The sequence below is a fragment of the Colletotrichum navitas genome (assembly GCF_030913465.1).
Source record: "Colletotrichum navitas strain CBS 125086 chromosome Unknown LY79scaffold_177, whole genome shotgun sequence".
In the NCBI taxonomy this organism is placed as follows: domain Eukaryota; kingdom Fungi; phylum Ascomycota; class Sordariomycetes; order Glomerellales; family Glomerellaceae; genus Colletotrichum; species Colletotrichum navitas.
Genome location: NW_026850723.1, coordinates 1 through 26054, shown reverse-complemented (window position 1 = coordinate 26054; position 26054 = coordinate 1). Strand labels below are relative to the sequence as shown.

Below are 26054 nucleotides of genomic sequence, written 5' to 3'. Positions count from 1 at the left end.
CTACTTAAGAGCTATTAGCAACTATTAGATACTTCCTCTTATTACTTTTATTATAATAAAGTTAGGTATCCGGAACCATAAGAACGTCTAGATTAGGTCTCCTACACTTAGCTATTATCCTCTTGCGTCGCATATCCCCCATTAGACTAGCTATTAGAGATAGCTTCTTTCTTTTCCCTCTTTTATGTATGATTAATACACACTCTTGACTATTTGTTAACTTTAAGATAATACTAATACTATTGTAATAAAAATAACTACTTTACCTTACTTCTATAAAACCCCTCCTTGCGCAAACCATTACTACTACTACCACTGCTACTATTACCACTTATTTCCTTAGGCTTGCTGCCTACCTGTATGTAACTTCCGGCCTTGCTGGATAATTAGGATACGCTGGACTTATCTGGACTATCTATATTGCTGGCATCTGTATTTCTTGCCTGCTAGATATGCTCTATAGTGGCGAAGGTGCTGTTAGGCGATAGGGGGACTGTTTTCCTCTTGCGTGACTGTTGGTCTTCTAACTGAGCCTTTAACGCGTTAAATTGCCTCTCTAGAAGGGCCAGTCTAGATGCCTGCTCATCATACCTCTTTGGCACCTTTCTGAATAGGTGACAAATAGTATAGGTATTAAACCTATCCTTGCCTAGCTGGGTTAACTGGTGTAATTGATGCCGCAGATCAGCAGACCGATGAGGGGTTGACCATGGGACGATAGATACGGCTTTATGCCACCATTGGCTGCTGGGCTGGCTTCTGGGCTGGCTGGATGATGCCTTGGATACCAAGGGGTTGGATAGAGGCCGCCTCATAGCAACTGGCCATAATCCAGCTGTCCTCCAGCCACTTCTTATGTTTAGACTTGTTATAGAAGCCTCTCGGGCCTTGAAATAACACTCTAAGAATGCCCTTTTCCCAGCTATATTTGAATCTGTAACCCAGTCATCTAGACATCCAACCTCCCTGCGATAGGCCTGCTTCAATGGGCTGAAGATAGCCACATCTAGAGGCTGGATCACGGCAGAGGAGTGCGGCGGCAGAAATAACAGATAGATGTTATGCTGCCAGCATTTCCACATGAAGTCAATCGATATATGGGTATAGTGCCCATCTAGAACCAGCAGTCTAGCAGCCTCTGGCTGGCTGGGCATAGTCCCTGGGATGAAGACCTTCTCCGGCCACTAGAGGGCAGTCTTCTCAGTCGTCCAGCCATTATCAATATGGGCAAAGTGCCATCTATCATATCTAGATAGGATGGATGGGAACCACTGGTCTTGGAGTGTCTTGCCCTTATATATAATTAAAGGGGGCAAGAAGGTCCCGAGAAATATCCTAATGAAGGAAGGGGTCCTTGAGGACATCAAAAAACCTAGGTACAACCTTGGCCCGATAGTCTCTGACCGAGTCATTCAGGCGGTTTGGATTGATCTGTCTGTCCCAAATGAGTGAGCAAGGATTCGAAACCATTTACTACTAATGCTCTATGCAGCGAGCGGGGGAAGCATTGGCGCTCTTTTTGTTAGCGGTCTCCTATACAAGGTAAGGTTTCCCGACCTGTCACGTTCATGAGATGCTCATGATCTGGTCGCCTCGCTAGTCGAGAAGTAGTGTCATGATCTCCTTGCCTTTCTCTTCGTTTTCCGCTGCCGCCTTAATCACCTACTCAGTGATAGTGATCTGGTCGCCTTGCTGGTCGAGAAGAGGACTAGAACCAGCAGCGCATACGTGCCTATACTCGAGAAGACTAGTGATTCAACGATTTGCCCCAAATATCCCTTTCGAAAACCCCATTTGAATGTCCGCCTGGCATCAACACCGTAGTAGTAGAGCCTGCTAAGGAGTGTCCCAAGAGGGGCAAGTGCCTCAATACTAAGTGACCAGTGATCCTGGCGATATGTTACTATCTCACCGTCTACAAGACTACATGGTTGCTGCTGACTATACATCAGTGGATTGACGCTGGCACCTGTCTATCTTACGTTGGCTAGACAGCAAGTGATGACTAGGAGCCGCGCGAAGTGTTTTGTTGAAGACATCATCGAGAGCTTCAAAGACTAATGGTGTAAACTTTGTGGTAAAAGCCCTGGACTCAGACACGGAATGGTTAAATACAACATCAGCCTCAGTAGACTAACGGGCCCCGCAAAAGAGTTTCGCCCTTGGATATAAAGGAACAGATCTTAAAAAGGGCGCTGGTGTTATTTTCAATAAGAATGCTGGCATGACACGGCCCTGGGAGCTACAGATCAAGAAACAATCGGACAAGAAATACATATTAATAAAAGTCTTTCACATTTCCCGTCTACCTATTACCTTCCGCATAGCATACGCAACACAATCTATCTCGACTTCCGCTTCCTCTATTTCACTCCTGGTCCATGGCTCGGCACGGATGGTCGGATCCGTTTCCTTCCCTCCCACCTATGACCTCGCGGTGTCAAAGGATAGGAACTAGCCCTTACAGGCCATCCGTGGGTCGGCCTCCCTCAGTCAGGGTGTGCCTCAGCAAGACCAAAAAAGGCTAAAAGTGTAACCACAAACCCTAAGAAGGTGAAACCCGTAAGTAGCGACAACCAGTTCCCCCGTAGGTTCAGCCACATAGAAGGAGTCGCTTGTTGTGTTGCTTCTGAGTCGAGGAGAATGCGGACGACATTATAGTGCCCATTCTGTCCTGCAATAGAACACCCCATCTTGCACACTCACTCTGGTGCACGTTGGTCAGCTTGTGCTGTGATTAGGCTAGCTGTTTTCCGGAGGATCGAATCTGTACGACGTAAGAGCTTACTCGTCCGTGAGGCAGGTAAGGATAGATTCGCACAGGACACAGGCAGCGGCTGCCAATTACAGACTAGGCTTAGCCTAAGTCAGCTTCTTGAAGCCCTACGACTAGGGTTAATTGGCGGAGAGGATTTGGCTCTAATTTCGCTTCCCAGGGTGTGTGGGGAAAAGCCTCAAGCTAAAGCCTTATGCCCCTGCCTAGCGGTACGTCACTCGTACCAGGGATTACGGGTACTCTTCGGTGACCCCTTATGCCGTTGCAGGCAAAAGTTATACGGTATCACCCTGCCATGTACTAGACCCACATATTCATGCATCTACCATACTAAACCAGGCCTAGGCAGAATCTAGGTACTTCTCAACCTGATTGAAGCAGGAGAGATGCACAGAAAATACTGGAGTATACGGATCACTGCACAAAAGTTTTGCTGGAGCTCTCCAGATTTATCGCATGGTCCGTGGGTTGATACATGTGGGGGAGGAGGGGGGGGGGGTATAACTTACCCATCATACGTCGTAAACCTTCATATACCTAGTAGTACTTCGTACGTGTATCCGTACTCCGTACGTATACTCCGTACTCCCGACCCGTTTGAGTTAGTGTAACGTCGTAGCGAATCTAACCGTACGACGTACGCCTAGTGCTAGACGAGAGCTGCATGTGTTTGCCAGGTACGTACCTACCGAAAGTAGATGCCGGCTAATTAGGCTACATGAGAGATGCATCCAACACATGTTGGCGCACAAAATTGCTCAAGGATGCGTTATCTTACTGCCACAGCAAACATTCCATGCTCCTTTATCCACTTTTCTTTGTCTTCCATACTTATCTATCCATCGCCTGTGTGCTACTTCTGTCTGAGAGAGGAAACTTCCATCTTAACATTGCACATTTCACCGTTTCTTGCTTCATCTCAGCAGCACTCTTTGACCTTTACTGGCCACGTTAATTCCGGCGTATCATGGCGGTAAAACCGAGGAACGACGTCGCGAATGGTGTGGCGATGGCGATGGCGACCAAAAAGGATACGACCAAGACCGCCAAAGTAGCCACCTTGGCTGAAGGCGCCTCGGACGAGTTCGAGTTCGGCGGTTCCTTTGGCACCCTGAGCTTGATGATCGGTTTCCCCTTGATCATGTGGTACATGTGGATCGGCGCGGAATATTACGAGGGTCGACTTCCTCTGCCAGAACCCGGCCAGTCCTGGTCCGATTTTGGCCTTCACCTCGCCCGTCTCGTCCGTGAGGGAGCCTACCCGACGGCCAAGGCCTGGGTTGCCTACTGGGTCTTCTTCATCGGCGAGGCTCTCATGTACTGCTACATGCCAGGTGTGATGAATTACGGTCGTCCGCTGCATCATGAAGGCGGCAAGAAACTACCTTACTACTGTTCAGCATTCACCAGCTTCTACGCAACGCTTGTTATTGCAGCTACGTTGCACATAACAAAGGTTTTTCCCTTGTATACTCTCATTGACGAATTCGGCTCCATTATGACAGTTGCTATCCTGTCTGGCTTCTTAAACAGCTTTATCGTATACTTCCAAGCAACTCTCCGTGGACGTACGCATAGAGTTACCGGGTATCCTATTTACGACTTTTTTATGGGTGTTGAGCTGAATCCTCGCATTGGTATTCTTGACTTCAAGATGTTTTACGAGGTCCGGATCCCATGGTTCATCCTTTTTCTTATCACCTGCTCTGTAGGTGCTCGGCAGTATGAAATATATGGCTATATATCAAAAGAAGTGGTCTTCTTAGGCTTTGCGCATTATTTGTACACCAACGCTTGCGCCAAGGCTGAGCAGATGATTATCACAAGCTGGTAAGTAGTTGTTGAAAGCAACAAGCGAGAGCCTTGGGCTAGGCTAATTATTGCATAGGGATATGTACTTTGAACAGCTTGGTTTCCTACTTACCTTCTGGAACATGGCCGGCGTGCCCTTCACCTACTGCCACTGCGCCTTGTACTTGGCTTATCACGACCCTTCTGAGTACTCTTGGAACCCCTATGCCCTGGCAGCATTTACTGTTACCTACGTCTTCTTTTACTGGATGTGGGATAGCGCCAATGGCCAAAAGAACGCGTTCCGGCACCAGGAGAAGGGTCAGCTCGTCAAGCGCAAGACGTTCCCCCAGGTGCCTTGGCAGGCTATCGAGAACCCCAAAGTCATCGAGACTGATGCTGGTGACCGTATCATGGTGGATGGTTGGTTCGCAATTATCCGCAAGCCGAATTATGTGCCCGACATGTTCTTCTCTTTCGCCTGGGGTATGATTACTGGTTTCAAGTAAGTTGTTGCTTGGTCTGCTGGACACATCAACAAAGACCGCTAACAAGATTTGAAAAAAGGAGCCCTTTCCCGTGGTTTTACTTCGTCTTCTTCATGGTCATGATCATCCACCGCACCAACAGAGACATCAACCGGTGCCGAAGGAAGTATGGCGAGGCCTGGAAGCGCTACGAGAAGGACGTGCCCTACCTTTTCATCCCCGTGAGTTGAAGGAACTGCTTTGACCCGATGACTTGCTAACACTTGCACAGTACCTCATATAATGAGCTCTAGAAGGGGGCACGAGCTTCAGGAGATGACTAGCTGGATATCAATTCATGTGATGGCCATAGTCTACAGCCAAGCTCGATTGAGATGGCTGTAGTCTTCTTGCGCAAACATGAGCTTTGCAGTCTGTGCTGGGTTGGAGGATTTGTGCTTAACATCAGAATTTCGCTCTACCAGCGTCACTGCATCATAAACTCCAGGGTCCCCGTTTCAATCTTGAAGGGTTTGTGAGTTACACGTTGGGGTGTGGGGGGGTACAAAGGTGTGTGTGTTTTATTTAACGCCTGGTACGTCCCTATGTGCAAAGGGCGCCTAAAATCCAGTCTCGTCTACTGGCTACAGGTGACATCTGTGGTCGTCCGACTATTCCAGGCTTAAGGAAATCTTTAAATAACTTCTTCGGTCGCCGTGAAGTGCCTGATGGCTCTTCGACGGTGGGTTCACTCGGTCAGCCCGGGTGCTTTACGGCGCCTGGGGTTTTCCGCGTCCTCGCCAAACAGTACGAGTTTGTACGTCTTACATATAAGGACAAAGGGAATGACTGCACAAAAGTTAAGGTGTGTGGGTGTACAACTGGGAGAATGCAAAGGTAGGGGGGGCTCGAATTACCGAGAGCAAAACTTCTATCAACTGCCATATTGTTCAATTGTCTGGTCTTCCCGGTTAATAGTAAAAAGCACATGCTCCCCGAACCAAACGGGATCACGACTGAGTTGGGGGGCACCATGCGTGAAGATGCCTCCGAGGGTAATACGCTGCGATACACTCGCGCCACTCCATGTCCTCGGCCGTTGTCCCATCGATGGACAGGTCAAAACGCCTAATCATCGTCGCGAAGGCGATGTACAGCTCTGCCCAGGCCAGGTTGATCCCGAAGCACATACGCGGGCCTCTGCTGAAGGCAACAAGCCATTGGTCCAGATCCTGCTTCGCTCCGTCAAGCCACCGCTCCGGCTTGAACTCCAGGACGTCGTCACCCCAGACCTCACCAGCCATGTGGACGTGGAGAATTGCCATGCCGACGGCGGTGCCACCGGGGATATCTTTGCCCGCGATGACGGCTCCGGCCGGCGGCACAACCCGAGTCAGTGATACGCCCGAGGGAATGAAGCGCAGCGCCTCCTTGATTGTCGACGTCAGCAGCGGGAGCCTCTCCAGGTCGCGCAGCGCTGGTGGCGGGCTCGTCTCGGGGTGGGGCCAGACGGTGGCGAGCTCGTCCTTTAGCCGACGGAGCAGTTCCGGACGGCGCATGGTGTGCCAGTGGCCCATGAGTAGCGTGTCTGCAACAGTGTTGGCGCCCGCGAAGATGAGGGTGAAGCCCTCGTCATGCAGCGCCGTCATGTCCGGTATGGCGCGGCTGCGATAGGCCTTAGGGTCGAGCATGCGGTGGAAGATGGTCTGGTGCGGTACGTCGTCGAGCTTGGAGGGGCACTGCAGCACCGCGTGAAGCTGGCTCTGGATGAGGTCGCGGACCTGGTAGAGGCGCGGGGCGAGGCGGGCGGCGTTGGGGATGACTTTCATGGCGAACGCGGGCGGCACGGCGTAGATGAGGTTGCGGACGAAGGGGAAGTTTTTGAGGATGGGCAGCATGCGCAGGCTGGCGTCCATGGCGAGAATCAAGGGATCCGCGAAGCCGGGGGCATCGACGGCATTGACGCAGTTGCCAAACGTGAAGCACATTATGGTGTCGAGGGTGTAGGAGCGGAACGCGTATAGAAGGTCGATGGAGCTCTTTGCCGCGTCGGTGGCGGTTATGGAGGAGGCTAGGCGGTTGGCCTGTGGATGGGGGCCGGGTGGCCCTGCTGGTTAGAACGGGCTGGAGCGACTTACTATTGCACTAGGCACTCACATTTCGCCAGACGAGATGCTCGAGGTCCTGGATGGCTTTCTTGGAAAACATTGGTAGAAGGACCTCCCTTCGTTCCTTTGCTTGGGCGTACTTGAGGAACACAAACGACCCGGTCTTGACGCCGGGCGTACTGTAGAGGCCTGGATCCTTATCCCATCTCTTGCTACCGTGATAGATATCGTGGAATGCAGATGCTTTTCCAAAGTGAAGCTGTCCAAGATATACAGTAAGCGGTTTGTCACGGGTGTCTTGATGGGAACAACTCACCTCGTTTGGGGCGACGCGAACAATATCACCTGCAACCAAGCATGTCGTGTCAGCCCATGTTGACACCTTCTCATCAGGGGCTCATACCGTATTTCTTATGAAGATCAAAGAGCTCCTGGGCCAAAGTCTCCTTCAGAACGACCTCTTTCCAGGCCTTCCATCCCGAGGTTGCCCCCGCTAGAAAAGGACCAGGGAAGTTTCGTAGTGGATGGAAAAAGATATTGTACAGAACCTGACAAAGACCGACAAGTGCTGCAACGCCGATTGCCGCAAAGAGGAATGATACCATTGTCCCGGGTGGTTTTCTCACTACTTGTAAATACGTGGATGGATCACAAGATGACTTGAGGAGCTCGATAACGGGGGCCAAGTGCGTAGGATGAGGAGGGAAGGCCGTTGATACAAGAGCTTTATCGTCTAGGCTCTAGTAGCTGGACATGTAAACTCACTCGGGCGAGTAGCCCCTGGCTGGTCTTGAACCCGGCCGCTTCTGACCATCATCATTCCATCAGTGGCCCAGTCTTCAACTGCCACAGCTGGTGATGTAGGCAGCTAGCCTGCCCCTCTTCATGCTATTCCTACCATAAGCCTTGGGTTACTTTGGGATGTAAATGCTTGTCTGTACAGGATGCAGCATTGTGGGTCCGATACACGACCCACGAGAACTCCCTCATTGTTGCGGTTTCTGATGCATACCAAGAATAGACAGATAACAATAAGAATGCCATTTCGGTCTAGAGCCGAACTTGAGCGCAAACAAGTTAGTATTTACCGGCTCTGGCGTTTCCGTTTCCCCCCTAGCCATCTCTTTGGTCTTTCAACAACTCAACATCAACGGACCTCCGACCACCCAGCCAGCATCTCTCAGCTTCTCACGCTTATCATGGAGTTCCAACTGATGGCGAAATTCTTGGCGTCTCTTGTTGCGGCGTGGGTGTTCGCGCGTGTGCTCGCACGCCGGAACTACCCGCAAGATGCATCAGTCACACCGGGAAGCCCCCCTCCCGTGCTCTATTCTTGGATCCCGTACATTGGGCACATCTATCATATCGCAACCAAGGGATCCAACCTATACTTCTCGTCACTATGGTGAGTAAAATGCTAGCTACCGCAGTGTACTGTGTATCCTTTCCGCCCTAGGCTCACACCGATGCCTTCAGCGCGGCCCAACGCTCGCCGATAGCAACCATAAAGCTGCCCGGCCAGGATATTCACCTACTGCATCCCTTGGATACCGCCAGTATCAAGGCATTCACCAGCATGCGGTGCTTGAGTTTGATGTCCGTGTTTCACGTGGCTGTTGGGCCCGCCATGGGTCTCGTGCCGGCCAGCGAGAAGTTTCTCACGGACCCGGACACCGGCATCTTCAAGCGGGAGCTGTCGAAGCTGTTCAACGGCGAGCTCAGGAACCTGCAGAATCTCAAGGCGTACGCGTCCCAGCTAGACGGAGAGGTCGAAGAGCATTGGAAAGAAAGCGGAACGGGTCAGGACCCGGCAAGCCGAGCACGGGTTGGAGCTTGGGTCTTCGACCTACTCTCCTATTCGATGGGCTCTGTCTTCTGGGGTCGGGCGGGACCCTTCCAAAAGCAAGACTTCCGGACGCACCTAAGGTGGGTGTCACATCCCGAAAACCCCAAAAGGCGGATGGTGTGACTCAGACTAACCCCCCCTTGCCAAAGATTGTTCATCCAAAGTCTAGAGGACTTGCGCAATCCAATCCCGTGGCTGATACCGTCGGAGCTCGTCTTGGCGCGGGCGTATGTGCGTAACAAAATCGACGACGCCGTGAGAGAGGAGGCCTACGGCGAGCTTGGCGCACAGAAAACCACTCTTTTCGGTCATCTCGCTAGGATCTACGAGTCCCTGGAAGTCCCCCGCGAAGGATTTACCGACTGCCACTTGGTGGCCATCGTGGGGCTCATGTCCAACGTGATCAACCTCATTACACGGGCCTTCTGTAACATTGTGGGCGACCCGGAGCTCATGAAGATGATCGTGGCTGAGCTGGATGCTTTGGCGGAAGACAAATCGCCCTCGTCCTCCTCCAACCTGGTGATTGACGTCGATCGCATCCGAAGCTCCTGTCCGCTGCTCGTGGCCACGTGGTACGAGCTGCTGCGCACGATTGGGGACGCGCCCGTCACGCGAGGCGTGTACGAGGACGCCCTCTTCGCCGGCAAGTACCAGCTCAAGAAGGGCTCCATCGTGATGACCCCTATCCACCTCCACAATTTCGACAAGGCCATCTGGGGGAGCGACGCTGACGTGTTCCGGCCGAGCCGGTTTCTTGGAGAGAAAGGGCAGCCGGACAAGGAGCTCGTCAAGCACCTCAACGTCTTTGGGCTGCCTGGCATGCACCAGTGCCCAGGGCGCTACCTCGCGCTGAACATGACGCTCGGGTTGGTGGCCAAGACTCTGCTGGCATTTGAAATCAGGCCTGCCAGCGGCGACGAGCTCGAGGCCGGGGTGTTACCGAAGCACAAAGAGACCATGCTGGGCTTACCGGCGATGCGCCGTGACCCCGAGGTCACTGTAAAGCGTCGGGAGGGCGTGGAGTCAGTGCGTGTCATTTTCGACCACGTGCAGCCTGGGATTTGAGCAGCCCACTATTGCCGTATCTACTCACTCAGCTATCTGCTCGCTCAATTCGGCCGAGCAGCTAGCGGTTAACTTGGCAATGTTGAGCAGAGTAAGCGGTTACAAGTGGTGGGTCAACAATAATAGTGGTGGATAAGGAGATGATGGTAGTAGGGGATCGCAGACCACCTTCCATTTTAGGCCTAGTCGGATCGGTGGTCACTAGCTGTTTCAGGCTATCTCGGATAATTATGGGGTCCGAGTTAAGCGAGTGACAGAACACCTACCGTATCCTCTCAGTAAATTCGCCTATAGCTAATTGACAAGCTAACGGCAAGGGGTATTGCGGCTGCTGTGAGAGGTATAGTGTGCTAGCAGAAACAGGGATCTAGATATAGCAAAAGCAGGGGTTAGTCATATACATTAGCAGCAAGTTAAGTAGCAAAGGCTAGTAAACAGACTTATAGTTAACATTAGATTTTCTCTCTTCCTCTTACTCTAGATCTCCTATAGCCTTATTAAACTATTTTTAATAGGTTACTAGACATCTTTAGCTAGAGATATATACTTTTAGTAGTTATTATTTATATTAACATTAGATATCTCTTCTTATATTAATTTTTTTTTATATAAGTATTATAGTTAAAGTTATCTTAATTATCTTATAATATCTTTTTATTTAATATATCCTTAATCTAAATTTTATTAATATTACTTTTATCTAGGTTACTACTAATCTTATACTAAAGAAAAAATTACTAGACTATTTTACTTTTCTTAGCTAAGTAATAAGTAGCTATTATAATAGTATAAGTAACTATTATATATTTTATTAATATAGACTACTTAATAGGCTAGCTAGGCTAACTAGGCTAGCTAGGTTAAATAAGTTAAATAGGTTAAAGTAGCTAAATAAGCTAGCTAGGCTAGTAGGCAGTAGCTTACTTTATTTACTATATATACTTATTAGTTACCTTAGATAACTACTACTTAAAAGGCTTATTAATAGTAATATCTAGAGGTTAAAAAAAAAAGGTTATACTTAGTAGTATAAGGCTAAGTATTATATAGTTAAATTAAAGTTATAATAGTATAGTAGGCGTCTTATAAAAAGTAGTAATATTTATAACTAATAAGTATTTTTACTTTATTATAAAAAAAAAAATTTATTTATTAGCTACTACTTAAGAAAATACTTATTATTATAGACTATATTATTATATTTAACTATTATTTTTTTACTATATAAGTTATCTTTATATATATTAAGTTAGCTACTAAGGCTAGTAGGCTTACTATAAAAAATAAGCTTTAGTAGTAGCTATTAGACCTTATTAGTAAAAATATAGAGAATAAAAGTAGCTTACTACTTACTTTAGCTACTATAGTTAGTCTTACTAGCTATAGTATAGGCCCCTTAGGCTACCTAAGTTAAGCTATTAAGGTACTTAAAAAGGATAAAGGTCTTATTAAAGTTAATAATATAGTTAAGTAAAAATTAAAGCCTATTAATAGGCTAATAGGTAAATAAAGGCTAACTAACCTATTAGTTAAAGTAAAAAAAGTTAGTAATAATAGTAAAGTATTTAGTAAATAGCTTTAAGGCTTACTTTATAATCTAGTAGTATAAAATATTCTATTATATAATAAAACTACTAAACTAACCTATAGAAAATTAAAAAAGGTAAGTAGGTAGGTTACTAGTAATAAAAGTATTAAGATAGTTAGCTATAAAAAGGGCTTAGGCCTCTTACTTAAACTATCTAGTTATAATAACCTTATTACTAGCTTATTATTATTAAAAGTAACTATATAAGTTAGCTTTTATTACTAGCTATTTTAAGTAATAATTATATACTAATAGGCTAATAATTATATACTATTAGTTATACTAATCTTTAATAGTTCTTATAAGTATCTTAAAGTAGTTAGTAGCCTCTTAAAAGGTTAAGTAGTAGAGGCTATTAGTAAAGTTAAGAGGGGTATTACTAGGCTATTAGTAATATTACTAGCTAAGAGAAAGTAAGTAATAGTAGTACTTAAGGTATAGTAGTATATTAACTTACTTTTACTGCCTATATAACCTTTTAACTTATTAAGTAGTTTTTTTTAGTGTATATTATTACTTAATAATAGGGGTAGGCTTTTTACTTATCTTCTTATGTAATAGTAGTAAAATATTTAGGTTAATTTTACTTAGCAGTAGGTAGTTAGGTATTATAAATATTATAGTAGGTTAGTAGGTAGGTTAGTAGGTTAGCAAAGTTAACTGTAGTAGATAAGCTAGCTAGCTAGTAAGCAAGTAGGCAAGTAGGCAAGTAGGCAAGTAGGTAGATAAGTAAATAGGCTAACTACTTTCCTAAATAGGCTTAGCGCTATATGCGGCCACTTTCCCCCTTGCCGTTAGCTCGTCAATTAGCTATAGGCGAATTTACTAAGAGGATACAGTACCGTATCCTCTAAGCAAATTGGCCAACCGCGAATTCTCAGGCTAACGGCAAAGGGGAGAGTGGCCGCTCACAGCGCTAAACCTATCATAGAAAACAGTTAACCTACCTACCTATTTACCTACCGGTACTTGCCTACTTGCCCTTTATTTACTGTTCTTACGCCTTAACTTCCTGCTGACGTAAATGACTGTCCCCTGCTTTTGCCTTTCTAGATCCCTGTTTCTGTCAGCACGCTAGCCCTTGTCTGGTGGCCGCGATACTCTTTGCCGTTGGCCTGAAAATTAGCGGTTGGCCAATTTGCTCAGAGGATACGGTACCTAATCAGCCGCACTTTAGAATTTAGCCTGTAAAGTCGTGTCCACCCCTGGAAGGTACGGGTACGTACCAATGGGTCATAAAATCAGGACCTGACAGTCAGCACTGAGGGGGTGTTTTCCCTTCTGCATCATCATTAGCAACGATCAAATTGACCTTTTGTTTTGGTCCAATTCAATCAGCACCGATTTTCTACCCCTAGCCAGATGTGTGGATCTTGCCACCGGTCAATGTGAAGGCTGCCTAATAAAGTGGGGAGATGCGGGAAGAACCGTCGCCTCAAGAGGCAATTGTAATACGCGTAGTAAGAGCCTCCTCGGGCCACAGTTAATGTATCCGGACAAGGGCGGGCTGGTGATGGACGATGAGCAGATGGCCTAGTTGGGAATACGTCGTAGTGGAGGATGCTTTGACCCCTGCACTACTCTGGGTGCAAGGCAGACATACCAAGTATTATTAATCGTCGTACGTGACCTACCCAAATGCGTGTCCCACGAGTCATTCCGTATCCGGGACGCCGGCTTACACACGCTCCACATGTAAGCGCAACACGGAGCAAGATCCATACATGTCCCCGCTTGCCCGCATCCGGAGGATGAGTTCGGTGACGACCGGCACACGTTCCACAGGTAATCACAACACGCAGCAATATTTATACATGCCCCCGCATCATCCCGATGATGGATTCGGTGCCACCTCCCCAACTTGGTCATTGCAGCTCTTGTGATGGTGGCTGGGTGCAGGGCTGTGCATCCTTCGCAGGAAAACAAGGTATTGTCAACGTAGCTCGCGATTACGAAGTATTCTGCGCAAGGTTGTTCCGTTGCAGTCGGCCCGAAGCCGTGGCGTGTGGAGGGTTTCTGGCAAGAAATAACCTGCAAAGTCTTCTTGTTTACGCCAAGGTCTCATACTCTCATAGTATCATGGTTCGCGAAATGTTCTGCGTCTAAGCTGTCGTGTCATCCAACCATCGCGCGAACAATGGCGCTCATCCTCACCACCATCGTTTCTCTGGGGGTTTTGTTTCTATCTACTGCCGCATATCGGTTCATATCAAACGTCGTAGCCGCAAAGAGCACCGGTCTCCCGGTCCTCGTATACCCAGTAGACCCAAACAACCTCTTCTGGATTCTGGTGTCAGTCCCCTTGCGCCCGTGGCTGAAGCGGAATATCCCCACGCGTGTCTGGAAGCGCTTGGTGCTCACCATATACGGATGGGAGTTTTACGAAAGGCGTCGCCCATTCGATGAATATGGAGCCGTAAAGGGCGGGCACAGAACCTTGGTGGTCGCCAGCGCTGGGGGTGTTGAGCTCTGGACCGCCGACCCCGTTGTCGCCACCGAGGTACTGAGACGTACCGGCGACTTCCACATGCCGGCTTTGACCGGCCTGTTCCTGGGACATTTTGGCCCTAACGTACTCACTACGAACGGTGAGAGATGGGCGAGGCAGCGCAAGGTCGTGGCAGCCGTCATCAACGACCGCATTTCCAAGGCCATCTTCGACTCAGCCATCCGCCAGACGGAAGGCATGCTCGGGGAGTTATTCTCAATCGAGGGCACAGAAAAGAGCCAGACAAACGTTGCCGAATCCACGGCCTTATTTGACAATATAAAGAGGATCACTATCCACGTCCTCAGTGAGGCAGGCATGGGCGCGGTTGCGCCGTGGCGGCACCAAAGAAGCGAGAGGCCCAAGCCTGGATTCCAGATGACCTACATCCAGGCCTGCAAAGTAGTCATGGAGCATTGCACTGGTGCCATCGTCATCCCCAACCCCGTGCTCCTGAACTGGCCGTCGTGGCTACCCGGTCATCAGAGAATGAGGCAGCTGGGAATCGGCAAGCGCGAATTCCCGATCCACACCGAGTCCCTGCTCGACGAGGAACGCCGACGCATCTCAAATGGACATGCCATGGGCCCCGAGGGCAGGGCTACGATTATGAATCACCTATTGCGAGCTTCCGCGACGCAGGGCGACGCGCGCGACGGCCTGACCCAGGAGGAGCTCAAGGGGAATTTGTTCCTCTTCACCGCAGCCGGTTTCGAGACAACGGCCAACACTCTTACCTACGCCCTCGTCTTGCTCGCGAGGTATCCGGAATGGCAGGATTGGCTCTTCGGCGAGGTTGACAGCCTGATGAGCCTCGCGGAAGAAGGCCTGGAACCCGACTACGCTGCCGTGTTTCCAAAAGTTAGGCGCATCATGGCCGTCATGCTTGAGACGCTACGCCTCTTCACGCCCACGGTCCACGTGATTCGGACGAGTCCGACGGCGCAGAAGTTGGACGTGTCAAACGGCACCATTCTGCTACCGGCCAGTGCCACTGTACTCATAGACAACATCGCGTTGCACATGGATCCCAAAGCATGGCGCGATAACAACCACGAGTCCGACCCAGCCTTCGTACAGGAGAGCACCGGCGGCGAAACTGTTCCCGACGAATGCCGTTTCCGCCCCTCGCGTTGGATCGACAACACCGGCAAGGCCGGAAGGACACTAGTTCAACCTCCGAAAGGCTATTTTATTCCGTGGGGGTACGGTCCTCGTGTCTGCCCCGGACAGAAGATGGGACAAGTCGAATTCGCGGCAGTCATGCTGAAGCTGCTTCATCATCACCGCCTTCAGGCCGTTGCGCTGCCTGGAGAGGACAAGAGAGCTATGGAGCAGAGATTGGACGGTATGATGCAAAACAGCGTTCCCAAGATGACTTTAGTCATGGACGGTGTATACGATGTAGGCGAGAGTGGCGGCTTACGTATGCGGATCATGAAGCGGGACTGAAGCGACGAGATCTCATAAGCAATTCTCGATGATACAAAAGACAATTATATTGAGGAATGTAAGAAAACATAGTTACGGAAATACACTATCTTATACGACAGACACTTTACTCTCATACTCCTTTTAGCTTCATATTTGCTGGAACAGCGATTACACATGACCGCACGACATCCAATGATCCATGACATCTAGTATAAAGCGAACAGACTGGATACTCGGCCCTTAGCTGCTTAAGTAGCGGAACAGAGTTTCTAAGTATGTGAAATGCTAACTATCATTTCTAGATAGACTTGATGGAAACCACTACGCCCTGGAGTAACTCACCCTCGAATATCACAAGTAGACATGGCGAATTATATTTCAAGTGAGGTGATTATCACGTATCACGTTGGCTTTCGCAACCTTTTGATAACGTTCCAGGCATCACCAAGGCAGGTCTCACAAGTATCGGAAGGAACTGCAAAAGTACCCAGCTTGACTTTTTTACTGATCGGCACTATAGAACGAAGAAGTTGCAGTATATCTCGTAAGGGAGCAAGGAGATCAACTGCAGAAAGTCTTCGTGATGGATAAGTCAAAGCACCCACTTTCTGATCACCCCCACATTACAATCACCCAAAAACATCACTATTATAATAACTACTACCTTATTTAATTAACTACTAACATTATCTAAATACTATAATAATATAACTTTTAGCCTTACTAGGTAATTTAGATATACTAGATTTATCTATATTACTTTTAACCTTACTTACCTTTATCTAGGCTTATAATACCTTTTTAATTATTATAAACTTTATATTAGTATTTATATAAATAGCCTTTTATTTTTTAAATATACTATTAGTAACCTAGGCTTTTAGAAGGCTAATTTTTTACTAAGTAATAGCTAGCTTATAGGACTTTTCTTAGAAGCCTTTTTTAACTTTTTTAAATAGTTAGTATTATATAATAATATTTTATTTTAGTTAGCTAAAGAGCTATAGTTAGTCTCTAAAGTCTTTTATTTTCTTTAGTATAGACTACTTTACTATAGATAAGGCTAATACTTATTCTTTTATATTATAAGTATTCTAGGCTATATAGGTATCTTTAGTAGCTACTTTAAGTAGTATTAATAGTATTATTAATAATAATATTACTTTTTAAACTAGTAGCCTATTTATAAGTAGCTTTATAGTACTAATAGGCTATAACTTAGTATATTTTTAGCTACTTTTAATATTACTAATAGTTAGACTAGCTAAATAAGCCTTTTAATAGTAAAAAAAAAAGTTTTTTTTACTTATAATAGTAAAGTTAATTTACTAACTAAAATATTTAAGCTTTTTTTAATATACTACTTTAATAAGGCTAAAGACTAACTAGTTAAGTAGCTAAAGAATATAAAAAGTATATAATAATAAAAATAATAAATAAATATTATTAGTATAATATATTTATATAAAATCTATTATTATATAGCTTTTATACTTATCTAAGATAAGTAGTTTAGCCTAATTAGGTTAAAAAGGCTTAGTCTAAAAAAAAAGACCTTTTATAACTATTTAATAATAGTATTATTAGTAGTTTATTTATTCTTTATTACTATAAACTTTTATTTATTATATAAGGTAAAATTAAAAAAGAACTACTATTACTAGACTATTTTACTTTTATATATAACTAAAAAATAAATAAGAATACTTTTAGTAAATATATACTTAATAATAAATACCTAGGCTTATAATTTAGGCTACTTTTTTATTATTATCTTTATTATAGCCTTATTTAGTACTAGCTTATTATTACTTTTACCCTTAAGAATACTAGTCTTATCTATATTATATTTATTAGCTAGTTTAATAGCTTAAATATAAAGTATAGTAAAATATTTAAACTAGTCTTTAATAACCTTAGTAAATACTTTATTAATATACTTTAAATTAATAAATTAACTTCTTTAGACCTTAATAAATAAGTTCTTTTAAATAAAGCTATTTATTTACCTTTTACCTAAAGGTTAAGTATCTCTTATAGTATAAAGAATATAATAAGTAAAGTCCTTTAGTTATTAATAGGTTAATAATAGCCTAAGGTTAACCTAGGTAGTTACTTAACTAGCTAGGCTAGCCTTCTAAGTAGCTAGTAGTTACTAGAGGTTCTTAAAGGTATTAGCTTTCTTTTAAGTACTAAATAAATAGTTCTAGAGGGTAGTAAATAAGATACTATAGGTCTTAAATACTTAGTATATACTACTACTAGTAGTAATAGTATTTATTACTTAAGTAATTTTTAACTTAGTATATTTAACTATAAGGTAATAAAGAATAGATACTAAAAAAATAAAGTTATTTAGATAAAAACTATAAAAGTAGTAATAATATATATATAGTGGTTAGTAGTAGCTAGGGGTAGATATAAGGTGGATATGTATGATTGCAATGTGGGGGTGATTAGAAAGTAGGTGCTTTGACTTATGGTTTAAATAGGCAATTGGAACACTCTAGGGCTGGGACCAAGGCCTTACGCCGCCACACCAATATAGTACCAATAAGTCCCCTAGACGGGATCCTGAGTTTTCTAATAGGGTATAGTTGTATATAATACTTGACGGGACTGAACTTGATTATATGCCAAAGGACAATAGAAAAGGCTTCGAACGACAGAGCCAGAGTAGGTTCTATTATGTGACGCATGTGAGAGACTTTGACTCCATAGGCATCAAAGGTGTTGGTCAGTCTTACTTGGGTAAACTTCCTGGAAAAATGAAAATTGGTGACTTTCTAGCTGGGACCATCGCTCATGTTAAGAATTTCACCACGAACAAAAGTAACCGAATGGACAAGCTGCCATTAGTCCAGTTTTGCCCCGAATATGACTGCTGCGTATCATTCACTCTTTCTTGTAGTCATACATCCGTTTTTCACCGCAACATATCAGCCAAAGTTATAACATGAAAAGGCAGGAGCCCACCAACCTATCTAGCTAGGCCCAGTTCACGTGCGACGGTCGGAAGTCATTACTCTTCCATTCAGATGCTTCTGCTCATATGCCAGATATGGAAGGCACCTGGGCTGTCCACGCACCTGCGATGATGAACGATTTACCACAAGCGTTGTCCATGCTAAGGCAAGAAACAGAGTATACTCACATTTCATGGGTATCAACCTTGCCAAGAGCCGACAAAAGCTCAATGTGAGACATTCAGGAGGAGCCTGTGAAGATCCAAGCCCCGCAGGGTGACTCGTACTGGATTTATCAGCAGCTGCGGGAGCGATGTCGAGGAGGAGCAATGTCGAGGCCAGCATCGCTTAAGCTTGAGGTTGACGGTGGATCTGAAACTGCACAAGCCTGCCCCCAGCCTGCAGGGTCAAGTAGTTGCGCCTCTTGATGTTACGGCCAGTTTAGATTCACAGCTACTTCTTGATTTGCAAGGGATGAATCGTGACGGCCGGGGCATCAACCGAGAGCAACGAGTGACATGACGGACCTACTACGCCTCAGGCCAGAATAAGGGGCGGAGCGTGAGGCCAGTCGGCGCTGGCCACGACACCAGTGGCGTCATTCGGTCTGTACTACACAGAGCTACAGGTCCGGTTGATCGATTTTGTGGATCGTCTGTCTCATGGCCTCGGCGTTGAGTCCGGGCTGAGTTGCGTAACTTTTGGCACATGACGAGTGCGACTGTCTATTGAAAGGACCAGCAAAACGCGAACGGTTGGAATATGACCTAGTGGAATGAGAAGAGATTGACATTTTCTTGTGATAACCGCCAGAAAAGAGTGAAGAATATGGAGTACCAGCAAGAAGAGGGAAGAAAAAGAAGCACGCTGTTGTATATTTTCAGCTGAAATAGCTGATGTCATGATGTACCAAGGCCTGAGAGAGGGGAGACAACCAAGCCCCTAAACTCTTTTCATTACGTCGTCTCATGTCGCCCTTTGCCTCTGTTTTCTGCGTATTCATATCCACAACATATTTTCCATAGTCTCAAGCGGTAACTCTTTTCGTGGTTCCTGCGCTAGGCCTCTATCCACATGAGCAACACCGCGCTTGGGTTTTTACTTTCAGGCATTATGGACCGACTTGACCTGTTTATTTCCATGGCTTAAAGCGCCACTGAGTACCAACTGAGATCTTCGTGCCTTGTAGCTCATCTCGGTAGGAATACTGATATACATACTCTACAGCCTCTGCGGTAGTAGTCCTTGAAACAATTGTGCAAGGTTTAACAGCACTAATCAAACGAGGAGCCACGGATGGATTCAGATTGATGGGAACGCAGTATGTAATGGATGTTCATTTCCTAGTAGAGACTAAATACTTGAAGAGATTCAAAGGTGGATTTCAAATGTCGTATGTACTTCGAAAGAAAATGTAACACAGCTTGAGCAGTACTGACAGCCGTCGCGGTTAGCTGTTTAAGACCTGACCAGCGTAAGACCATAGGTCGACAGGATCTCATTGACCGGCTGGAAGTAGGTCGTGCCGCCGGAACTGCAGTCACCCGAGCCTCCGGAGGTGACACCCTGGGCTTGAGCGCCGGAGTAGAAAGAGCCGCCGGAGTCACCAGGCTCGGCGCACACACTGGTGCGAGTGAGACCTGTGACACGTCCTTCGGCGTAGTTGACCGTCGCGCTGAGGGCCCCAACTGTGCCGCAGTAGACACCAGTGGTGGAGCCGGAGCGGCAGATGCTGGATCCGACGCCGGCTGCAGTGCTACCGGACACAGGCAGGGTGCCCCGGCTGTAGCCGTTAATGGTGCCACTGAGAGTGTTTCCGCTGCTACTGCGGATGAAGGACATATCGGCGCTGCCTGGAAAGACCGAGCCCGCAAAGCTTCCGAGCGCCGCACCGCTGCTAGTGGTGGCAGAAGAACCTACGGTCCCGCAGTGGCCAGCTGAAACAAAGCCCGTCGTGACCGAGAAGCCAATAGAGCACCTAGCCGATCGGTTGATGTAGTAAGCGTCGCCGCCACGGATTGTCGCGAAGGTGGTCGGCATCTCTTCAACAGTTCGCACCTCGAAGTCGGATGCAGCGAGTCCGACTTGGGTGGCCAGCGACTCGGCATGAGCGACACTACCGGCGAGTGCCTCCAGGATGAGCTTGTTGGAAGCAACGTCAACGTAGTACGATGCAATGCCAGAGTCAGCCGAGCTCGTGTCGCGGGCCTTGGATTGGCTGATATCCAGGTTGTCAATTGCCACCTTAGCCTGTTCGAGCTTGGAGAGGCTGTTAGACACGATGGCTGGCGTAGCGCCGGCAGCGGTCACCTCAGCGGCCAGGCCCTCATCAGTGACACCGACATTAAGAGTGGTGCCGTCCGCGGAGATCCAAGCACCGGCGAACGAGTCGCCCGTCGAGGTGCGCAGCTGTTCGATGATGTCGGTGGCACCGTGCTCGAAGGCAACGCGAGCAGTGGCAGCCTCGGCGTCCAATCCAAGGTCACGCTTCATGGCGGCCAAGATCTTAGGGTGAAGGCTGGTCGCAGCCTGCGTCGGAGCACCGTAAGCAACGGGCAGGATGACTGCCAGGAGAGCAAGGTATCTAGAGAGCTCCATGTCTGACTTTCGGAAGATAACACGGGAGAAAAAGAGGCCTTATTGTTGTGAGTAAAAGATGGGATGTAACTTGAGGCTGTGATGCTGCTGGCTGTGAAATGATATGCTGGATGAGAATGTGCACACTTATTTATACTTGGCATCTTGCTTAGCATCACGCTCATATTGTCGCTGTCCAAAATGGAGTCACGCCTTACACCAGTCGTTGCCAAGTTCCTCCTTCCTAATACGCCTTAATTACCTTGTGATGTTACAACCGCAATTCATAGCATCAGTACTGCCTTCCTCAAAAGGCACTTCAAAAGACATCTGCTATGTAATGTGACAGCAGTATCTGGAGGGCAGTCCTGAAAAGGCATCTTTGAGGCTCCCTACCCCGCGATCCAGTGGCATAGAGCCAAGTAGGAAGGAGTAAGAGAACGGACAGATATCTGATAGGAGCTTTCGATAGATAAGGTGCTGCGATTCCCGGTCGGCATATCGCGGTCGATAAATCACACGTCCTGCATTCCCGTGTCCTTGGCAATATGATAGGCCAGGTCTATTACATTGGATTTTCACCGGCGGTATATCCTATTCGGGCAAGCCGACAGTGAAATGTATGCCAGGTCTCCGGCAGATAACAACAGCAGCAACATGTGTCAAGTCAACATTAGTTATTGTTGAAATAAGGTTCTACGCTTTCAATAGAAGTTCAAGTCTCTAATCCGCTAGCTGTCAGCGGTCATACAGTGCAATGCCCACTTTGTAAGCAGCTGATAATAGCAATCAGGGCTGTTTTAGTGGGCCGGGAAATGATGAAATGAGAGCAGAAAGGATAGATTGGAATACCGACAAGTGGCTCGACACTTGTAGGTCTCTGGTTTACTTGGCTCGTTTTCTAGGAAGGTAGTACAATCATTGTAGTGCTGGGCGATGTTATGTTGGCAAACGGGCCCGAGAGCGTATCAGCAAGGCAAGGCCAAGCCATATCAACTGAAGTGCAAGCTCTATATGGAAGGTCAAGAAACGGTGAAAGTATGAAGAAAAAAACGTTTCTCGGTATTTGATTTCTCCACCTCTTATCCAACGGCATCTTTGCCAAGATCAATAGAGCGTTATCGGTAATTAGTGGGCTACACTAAATATTTTGAAAGCCAATCAAAGGCGTCACTCACTGGGCATTTGTAGAAGGCGGTCTCGCTTCCTTTAGGCGTTAACTTGTACAATGTGATAGGCTGTAGCAGTCGATCTGCTAAGCGTTGTAACCTTCCTATCTCTTGGCACAATGCACACTACAGGCAACATTCTTCGTGTGTTCAAACCTGGCGGCCCTGGAAACTTGAATCCTGAAAAATAGTTACTAAGGCAAATATATCCCTTTAAGTGCAAGCAGACCTCACTAACCCTAATATAGATCCCCCTCTACTTTTACCCCTTACTTTTAGAGATATATAATAATAAATTATTTTAGAATATTATTTTATTAGTAACTACTACTAATTTTAATATTATTACTAATATTATTATTAAAATTATAATATCTTCTAATTTAGATACCTTTATCTATAGTATTATCTATATAGAGGTACTACTAGAGGACCTTACTATTACCTACCTAGATAACTACTGCCTAGAGTAGTATAATAATATAATAATTTAGCCTAATAAGCCTCTAGTAGACCTAGGCCCTCTAGGCTCCTTTATCTTTTTTAAAGTACTAGACTAGTAGCCTAAGGTCTATAGGTTATTTAATATTAATACTTTAATTAACTTTTTCTTTTATTATATACCTTTATAGTTAATTTAATAGTAAGTTAACTAAATAAATATAGTATTATTATTTAAGGCTAGCCTTTATTAATAAAGATTATAAGTATATTAGTAAAAGGATACTTTTACTAATAAAATTTACTTTTTTTTAAGTATTTTAATTTATATAAGTATATACTTTAAATCTTAAATATTAAGATATTAGTTAACTTAATAATAAAAAAAAGACCTTATATATTTATTTATATACTTTATAACTAAGAACTACTTTTAGTAACTTTATACTTAGCTTTAGTTATTTAACTTTTTTAAGTTCTTAGCCTAAAACTAGCTAGTAGACTAAAAAAAGGCCTAGATATTAAATATATACTAGAAAGTTAACTAATAGTTAGCTTATATCTAGGTAACTAAAGACTTTTTTTATATAGCTAGCTTTAATTTTATTATTAATAAAGTAATAGTCTAATTTATAGGCTAAAGCTAAAAAATAATAACTATTTTAATAAAGCTAATTTTAACTAGCTTTAAAGTATAGGTCTTTACTTAATCTAGGTACTTACTTTAGTAGCTTTAGTATATATATAAAAAAAGGCTATATAGGCTTTTTACTAAAGCACTAAACCTAGTAGGCCTAGTAAATTAGGTAGCTTAGCTAATACTAATATAGTAAGTAGTTATAGCCTTTTTTACCTTATTACTAATAGCTATATATTATATATTTTTAAATAACTTTTTTACTTTAGTTAGGCTTTTCTAGGCCTTTTAAAGCTAGTAAGTTAAAGCCTTTAGTATATACTAAAAGAATAGTAGTATTAATATTATACTTATTACTAAAAAAAGTAAAAAAGGCTAAAGTATTCTATAAGACTAAATATACTATATTTTTACTACTAATAGCCTAGTATATATTTATAAACTACTTTAGTATATAAATATATATATTAACTAGTTTATTTTTATATAAGTTAACTAAATTAACTAAAAAAATAATACCTTTATACTTTTTTTTACTATAGTATATTAAAGTAACTAAGCTAAAAGTATAGTCTAAAGCTACTACTAGCTAGCTAGTAAAATAGTAGTAAAGTAGACTACTTAAGAGGTTTTTAGCCTAGATATTTAAAAAGACCTTCTAGTCCTTTAGCTAATAAATAACTATAATTATACTATAAATAAAATAAATATTAGTAACTATATAAAGGTCTTATATTACTTTAACTACTATATATATTAAGAATCTTAGTAAGCTATTACTTAGACTTTTTTATTTAAAGTTATTATTATTAATACCTTTTATCTTTAGCTAAAAAAAAAGCCTAAAGTAACTAAAGGTTATATACTAATATTAATAGTAATAACTACTTTTTTTTTAGCTTATTTAATAGTTTAAAGTATTAGTAAAAGGTTACTAGGTTTTATAACTTTAGTAATAGTCTTATAAATAAAAGACTAATCTTTTATTATTAGACTACTAATAAGAATTATAAAAAAAGGCTTTATTTTACTTCTAGTATAATATATAGTAATAAAAGGCTCTTAAGTAAATATTTAGTAACTAGTAATAAAAAACCTAGTAAAGTTACTTAAATTATAATATATCTTTATATAAAAATAAATATTATTAGTACTTTTAGTATAAGTAAAATACTATATAAATAAAAGTACTTTAAAACTATTAGCTTTTAGTATTAATTACTATAGTCTAATTTACTTTTACCTTTTATTAAAGTTAGTAAGGTCTACTTATACTTAAAGGGCTATTTCTTTAAGTATAAGTAGACCTTATTAACCTTAATATAGATCCCTTTTTACTTTTACTTTTTATTTTTAAAGATATATAATAATATATTATTTTAAAATATTATATTATTAATAACTACTACTAATTTTAATATTATTACTAATATTATTATTAAAATTATAATATCTTCTAATTTAGATACCTTTATTTATAGTACTATTTATATAAAGGTACTACTAAAGGACCTTACTATTACTTACCTAAATAACTACTACCTAAAGTAGTATAATAATATAATAATCTAGCCTAATAAGCCTCTAGTAGACCTAGGCCCTCTAGGCTCTTTTATCTTTTTTAAAGTACTAGACTAGTAGCCTAAGGTCTATAAGTTATCTAATATTAATATCTTAATTAACCTTTTTTTTATTATATACCTTTATAGTTAATTTAATAATAAGTTAATTAAATAAATATAGTACTATTATTTAAGACTAGCTTTTATTAATAAAAGTTATAAGTATATTAGTAAAAAAATACTTTTACTAATAAGATTTACTTTTTCTTAAGTATTTTAATTTATATAAGTATATACCTTAAATCTTAAATATTAAAATATTAGTTAACTTAATAATAAAAAGAAACCTTATATATTTATTTATATACTTTATAACTAAAGACTACTTTTAGTAACTTTATACTTAGCTTTAGTTATTTAACTTTTTTAAGTTCTTAGCCTAGAACTAGCTAGTAGAGTAAAAAAAGGCCTAGATACTAAATATATACTAGAAAGTTAACTAATAGTTAGCTTATATCTAAGTAACTAAAGACTTCTTTTATATAGCTAGCTTTAATTTTACTATTAATAAGATAATAGTTTAATTTATAAGCTAAAGCTAAAAAATAATAACTATCTTAATAAAGCTAATTTTAACTAGCTTTAAGGTATAGGTCTTTACTTAATCTAGGTACTTACTTTAGTAGCTTTAGTATATATATAAAGAAAGGCTATATAGGCTTTTTACTAAAGTATTAAACCTAGTAGGCCTAGTAAATTAGGTAGCCTAGCTAACGCTAATATAATAAGTAGTTATAGCCTTTTTTATTTTACTACTAGTAGCTATATATTATATATAAAAATAACACTATTAATTATATAGTAGTAACTAATACCTTATATTACTGTATAATATACCTCCTTAGATTATAAAAGGCTTTTTATAGTCTAACTACTGTTATAGACTTACTGCTTTTTTAGTTTTACTACTATTATAGTCTTGCTAGTAATCTACTTACTAAGCTAATAGGGGTGGTTTTTTATAGTTTCTACCTTAGGGGGAAATTGTAACCCCTAGGGTCTATAATGCTTAGACACTAGCTAGGGGCTATACTATTAAGGTATATAGCATAAACTAGGCTTATAACTATTATATA

The 26054-nt window shown here is 43.2% G+C and overlaps 7 protein-coding genes across 7 annotated transcripts; 4 read left to right on the top strand and 3 right to left on the bottom strand.

The window, feature by feature from the left end:
- Positions 1-3743: 3743 nt before the first annotated feature.
- Positions 3744-5338, top strand: LY79DRAFT_675066 (ergosterol biosynthesis ERG4/ERG24 family protein; the record flags this gene model as incomplete). The annotated part of the gene is made up of 4 exons (XM_060564392.1): positions 3744-4606; positions 4665-5072; positions 5135-5276; positions 5327-5338. The coding sequence occupies 4 exons, from the start codon at positions 3744-3746 to the stop codon at positions 5336-5338; spliced, it is 1425 nt and encodes a 474-aa protein (XP_060407179.1).
- A 706-nt stretch (positions 5339-6044) lies between these two features.
- Positions 6045-7747, bottom strand: LY79DRAFT_675065 (cytochrome P450; the record flags this gene model as incomplete). Its single annotated transcript, XM_060564391.1, has 4 exons — positions 6045-7118; positions 7192-7401; positions 7459-7487; positions 7546-7747. The coding sequence occupies 4 exons, from the start codon at positions 7745-7747 to the stop codon at positions 6045-6047; spliced, it is 1515 nt and encodes a 504-aa protein (XP_060407178.1).
- Positions 7748-7918: 171 nt separating this feature from the next.
- LY79DRAFT_120900 (uncharacterized protein) lies at positions 7919-8635 on the top strand. Its single transcript, XM_060550779.1, has one exon. It carries the CDS (start codon positions 8087-8089, stop codon positions 8549-8551), a length of 465 nt encoding a protein of 154 aa, XP_060407177.1. The 5' UTR covers positions 7919-8086; the 3' UTR covers positions 8552-8635.
- An 83-nt stretch (positions 8636-8718) lies between these two features.
- On the top strand, positions 8719-12442 carry LY79DRAFT_585124 (cytochrome P450; the record flags this gene model as incomplete). Its single annotated transcript, XM_060560470.1, has 9 exons — positions 8719-9068; positions 9138-10013; positions 10045-10147; positions 11551-11558; positions 11707-11719; positions 12048-12057; positions 12172-12173; positions 12271-12278; positions 12403-12442. The coding sequence occupies 9 exons, from the start codon at positions 8719-8721 to the stop codon at positions 12440-12442; spliced, it is 1410 nt and encodes a 469-aa protein (XP_060407176.1).
- A 1054-nt stretch (positions 12443-13496) lies between these two features.
- On the top strand, positions 13497-15699 carry LY79DRAFT_573091 (cytochrome P450). The gene has a single exon (XM_060559435.1). It carries the CDS (start codon positions 13782-13784, stop codon positions 15582-15584), a length of 1803 nt encoding a protein of 600 aa, XP_060407175.1. The 5' UTR covers positions 13497-13781; the 3' UTR covers positions 15585-15699.
- Positions 15700-18508: 2809 nt separating this feature from the next.
- On the bottom strand, positions 18509-18989 carry LY79DRAFT_573089 (uncharacterized protein). The gene has a single exon (XM_060559434.1). It carries the CDS (start codon positions 18875-18877, stop codon positions 18566-18568), a length of 312 nt encoding a protein of 103 aa, XP_060407174.1. The 5' UTR covers positions 18878-18989; the 3' UTR covers positions 18509-18565.
- Positions 18990-19866: 877 nt separating this feature from the next.
- Positions 19867-21521, bottom strand: LY79DRAFT_644608 (trypsin). Its single transcript, XM_060562426.1, has 2 exons — positions 21328-21521; positions 19867-21255 (listed from the first exon to the last, which is right to left on the bottom strand). Exon 2 carries the CDS (start codon positions 21128-21130, stop codon positions 19991-19993), a length of 1140 nt encoding a protein of 379 aa, XP_060407173.1. The 5' UTR covers positions 21131-21255; positions 21328-21521; the 3' UTR covers positions 19867-19990.
- Positions 21522-26054: the final 4533 nt, after the last annotated feature.

Bases quoted from the DNA above. Each gene is read 5' to 3' on its own strand.
- LY79DRAFT_120900 (XM_060550779.1), top strand. From the start codon at position 8,087: ATGCAGCATTGTGGGTCCGATACACGACCCACGAGAACTCCCTCATTG.
- LY79DRAFT_573091 (XM_060559435.1), top strand. From the start codon at position 13,782: ATGGCGCTCATCCTCACCACCATCGTTTCTCTGGGGGTTTTGTTTCTA.
- LY79DRAFT_573089 (XM_060559434.1), bottom strand. From the start codon at position 18,877: ATGCTGGCCTCGACATTGCTCCTCCTCGACATCGCTCCCGCAGCTGCT.
- LY79DRAFT_644608 (XM_060562426.1), bottom strand. From the start codon at position 21,130: ATGGAGCTCTCTAGATACCTTGCTCTCCTGGCAGTCATCCTGCCCGTT.